General features: G+C 41.7%; 1 protein-coding gene across 1 annotated transcript in view; it reads left to right on the top strand.

The window, feature by feature from the left end:
• KIF6 (kinesin family member 6) overlaps positions 1 to 4,316 on the top strand; it is a 480,713-nt gene that overhangs the window by 367,420 nt on the left and 108,977 nt on the right. Inside the window, exon 13 of the mRNA XM_012640809.1 lies at positions 362 to 417. Within this exon, the coding sequence (XP_012496263.1) occupies positions 362 to 417 (56 nt within the window). The remainder of the gene's footprint in view (positions 1 to 361; positions 418 to 4,316) is intronic.

Below are 4,316 nucleotides of genomic sequence, written 5' to 3' on the forward strand. Positions count from 1 at the left end.
ATGTATTCCTTGACTGTAAGATCTTAGTACTAATAGTATTAACAGATCACAGTATAGAAACCTTACATCCATGCTTTATTCTGTTACCCTTGCATCATAAAATAATATAAATAAAAAAACAATGAATTAGAGAATACGAGAATGAAAATTCTATGCTGGATAGAGCAAAATTTCATAATACCTGTAATTAATACAAATTTTTTTCTCTATTTTTAAGCCTAATACATTTTACTTATTTAGATTTTCTTTTATATCTTTTGATAAAGTTTTATAACATTTTAGCAAGCTCTCAGAAATCTATTATTTTTAAAACATAATCAGGATGAACAGAAAAAGTAAAATTTTCATTTTTTTTCTCCAGATTTTCTGAAGCAAAAGCCCTGGGAGAAAGTATAAATGAAGCAAGACGCACAATTGGTAAGCAGATGCCATTCTGTGAGCCTCTTTCACAGATCATTCTCCTGGCGAAAATCAGGTCATGATGTGCCTCCAAATATCCATGAAGCCTAGTTTCGGGAGAACCCCTGCCAAGGAAGCTGCTTTGAGAGGCTTTCCTTGGAAGTTTGTCATCTCTCCCACAACCCATCAGGAAAAGCACTTTCTTTTGTCTAGAACTTGAACTTTTTATTCTTGTGCAGGCCTGAGCTCCAGCATCTCAATGAGAAAGTTCTGTTTTTCCCTGGTTTTTCAACAATAGTTCAGCTAGTCATAACCCCAGATTACAGTGACATCATTTTGCATTTTCACGTACTGTGAAACACTTTCATACCTCCCAACGCTTATACTTAGCATTTTTGGCACAGATACGCATTTTTCAGCACCATTCAGTAAGCCAGTGAGAGGATGAGGAGCAAAAATGAGCCATCGTGCCTTCCCCGGGGTGCAGGCTGCTGCACAGGGCTCCCTCACTCACGTGAGCATACCTGAAAAGGTGATGTCATGGCACTCGATAAAGTGTGCCTCAGATCTTTCTCGGCACAAGAGGAAGATGTTTCTTTCACCCCAAGCTAGAAGACAGAACAGGACTATCTCCCAGGCTCAGGGCAGCTTCACAGAGGGGATTCCCCATACCTTTGCCTCTGTGCTCAGGGAGGCAGCAGTAACCTGTTCGCAGCTCGCTCCCTGGCTCCCTCTTCTCCCCATCTTCAGTCCCCCTACACGTGGGAATGGGCACAGAGGCCACTGTGAGTACCCCTTTAGCTTTCCCGAGAGAATGTGCAAAATCATGATGGCCTCAGGTTGTCTCAGTGGGGAAACAGGAGCCCAAGTTCCCCTCTGTGGCTTGAGGCAGAAAGGACTGAGGCAGCCAGGCCCTGAGCCACATCTAGCAGCCACACCCAGCAGCCACACCCAGAACCCCTGTGTCTCAGGGGTTCTTGACCTAAGATGCAGGAGCTTGGATGGGAGAGAAATGCCCCTATATTTTTACTAACCTCTAACTGAAATTTAGCACTACTTCAATGATGAACACAGGAAGCAGACCCCAGGGAACTGGCAGCACCTGCCACCAGGGGAGGTCACAGACGCTTTCATATCACATCGCAGTGTGGCAGACGTCGCAAAATATCTTTTATTCTCATCTGAACCAATTTACAGTAGTTATTAGACTCACCTTTGGATCTTGTTATTTAATGCATTTATATAAAACTACATAGCTGTTTTTATATCACAAGAAGTTTTAAAATTTTGATAACTATTTCAATATCATTAGTTTCTCTTAAAAGTCTATATGTTTTACTTTATGGACCTGAAATCATTATTCTGAGAGGGGATCCATAACATCATCAGACTTCCAGAAGATCCCTGGCACAAGAAAAGAAAAAAGAAAAAAGATTGTACACCCCTTTCTGGGCCTGGATTCCTGAACATTCTAAAACTGCATGAAAAAAACTGCGGGTTAGGAGTGTATGCATTTTTCTAGAGATGGTATCTGTAGCTCCTCTGGGCTCGGTGACCCAAACCAATAAGGAAATCGATTCTAGTATGATGCCCCATGAACACTGCCAGGACTTCAGGCAAGAAAGCAACACCCTGCTAAGGGGCAGCCAGGTCCAGACAGCAGGGCAGTGATGGCTTACCTGGCTTGAGTCACCTGGGAGGAGGGCATGGCAGAGAGGAAAGGGGAAGCAGATTTCAGTGGATCTGGGGCCAATTTGTCAACACTGTCTGACCTCAAGGGACCCAGTGGTCTGTTTTCATACTTGGAGGGATAGGAGGGAAAGACCTTTTAGAAACTGCTTCTCCCTGAGAAACAATATAGTTTTGCTCTTGAAAAGCATCAAAGTCTATAAACCAAAATAAAACTGTTCCAACATTGATGAAATAGACCAATTGACAATACTAACATACTTAGTTTTTTACTCTGAATACAATGGGAATAATGATAAATTCTCCATAATTTTGGTGCAATAATGTATGCTGGTGGATCCAGTTTGCCACATTCTCAAGATTAGGCAGGTTGGAGGCTGTCCTGTACTGCAAAGTTTGTGTCCTGCCGAAGAGCCAGGGGCCTACTGAGTGAGGGCTGTAATTGATCTATCCAGAGAGGATATCTGTTTGTAATTCGCACACAAGGGTCCAGATAATACTAGTAGAAGCCCTGGGAAAGTGAATTTTTGTTTTTCAAAAAAACAACAAGTAGGGTTCACACCAATGTTGAGATTCAAGCTTCCGTTGTTGCTACTGGGAGAAAGTGGTTAGTTCATTGGTGCTAATGAAGCCAATGTCCTCTCTTCACTTTATGCAAATAGCAAACGAAGACCCATCTCCTGGCCACTCACCTTTCACATTGTGTTCTTGATCCAAGGGTGCCCAGGTGAGAGGATCATTAAGACTCAACCCCATTGAATAAGCCCCTCACGGTACTTAACCACAGGGGGTAGCCCACCATCACGACATCTCCAACACCAGATTAAAATTAAAGATGTGTAAGGTAGAACTTGTATATATATTTAAAATTTCCAAGGCAACCTTGAAGGAAACTAGTTCCAGGAAGTTTATGACATCGTTGAGTGCATTTTTTCCTAAGGAGAAATGAAATCAAATGGAATTTGCAGTCCCCAAGGGATCCTTTAGTGGATCTAGGAGGCAGGAGGCAGGAGCATGGCATAGATACACCATGATATGCATGGGATGATGACTCAGCGGCACTCCCAAACTGTGCCACATCATACTCTGGACCCTGAGGCAAGACTGGGATGCCGCAGAAACGAAGCCTGTATCTGTGAACTGCAGTCAGCCGGCCCACATGTTCAGGTTGCCACTGACTCCTCAGATGATTTTTTTTTCTCTGACATTGTAATCCAGAACTGCCTCTTGAGTTTCATTCTCAAAATCCTTGAAGGCTATCAATTCAGCAGTGACCACATAAAATCTAATTTTTACGTGGTGTAATCAGTCAATCAAAATTTCCATTTTATTTCCTTTTCTTATAAGTAGACAACCCAAGTAGGTAGATAAACTCCTGCCACAAACTTCTTTTTATCCTTCTTTATATACCGTTTATATCAATTCTGATATTGAAACAAGTTGAAATAAGAAATAGAAGAAGTGACCAATTTAGAATCTCCCTGAAAAATAATGAGGCTTTTTTTCTATAGGAGAGCCATTTTTATTGTATTTACCTGTCACATGAGAGCATGAGGCTGATTTTCCTCATATGGGCTGTGTTTTGAATACATTCATATACACCCTACTTCCATCTATGATGTCTCCAAAAATGCTATTGAGTCCAAACTGTGAGAAAAGTAGACTGCTTTAGAGGCAGTGGCATAAAGCAGGCATTTTTTCACTTACTGCAATTCTGGCATAGTTTTTCTACATCAGTGTTCTACCACTGGCAGCATTGTCTTTGGCAACAAAAGACAATGAATGGCTGTTCATTGGCGTAAGGCCCACTCCTAGACCAATACAGGAACCAGCTGCCTTGGAGGCAGGTGAAAAGAGTTTGAATGACAACTCTTGGCACCTCTTCATCCCACTACAGATCCCTCCAGGCCTAAATAAAAACTCACATCACAGGAGGCTTCACAGAGGGTTTTTGGTGAGGCACTCAACAATCAATTCAAAAGTCATAGGGAATGTAATAGAAGAAGCTGTTAGTGAGAGGCAAAGAAAAAAAAAACAAACACTAGAAAAGCTAGCAAAATATTCTGGAAGTTTTTTTTCCCCTACTCCAAATTCAAAGGAGCACTGCAACCCACCATTGGACCAATACCCTTTTTAAAAACATTTCTCTTATACATTCAGGATTTGGGAAAATCATGTCTCAGATCTGGGTTTCCGTCAGCAGAAGAAAGAAGACTCATTTTTCATTT

The sequence above is a fragment of the Propithecus coquereli genome, unplaced genomic scaffold (assembly GCF_000956105.1).
Source record: "Propithecus coquereli isolate 6110/MARCELLA unplaced genomic scaffold, Pcoq_1.0 Scaffold158, whole genome shotgun sequence".
Taxonomy (NCBI): Eukaryota; Metazoa; Chordata; class Mammalia; order Primates; family Indriidae; genus Propithecus; species Propithecus coquereli.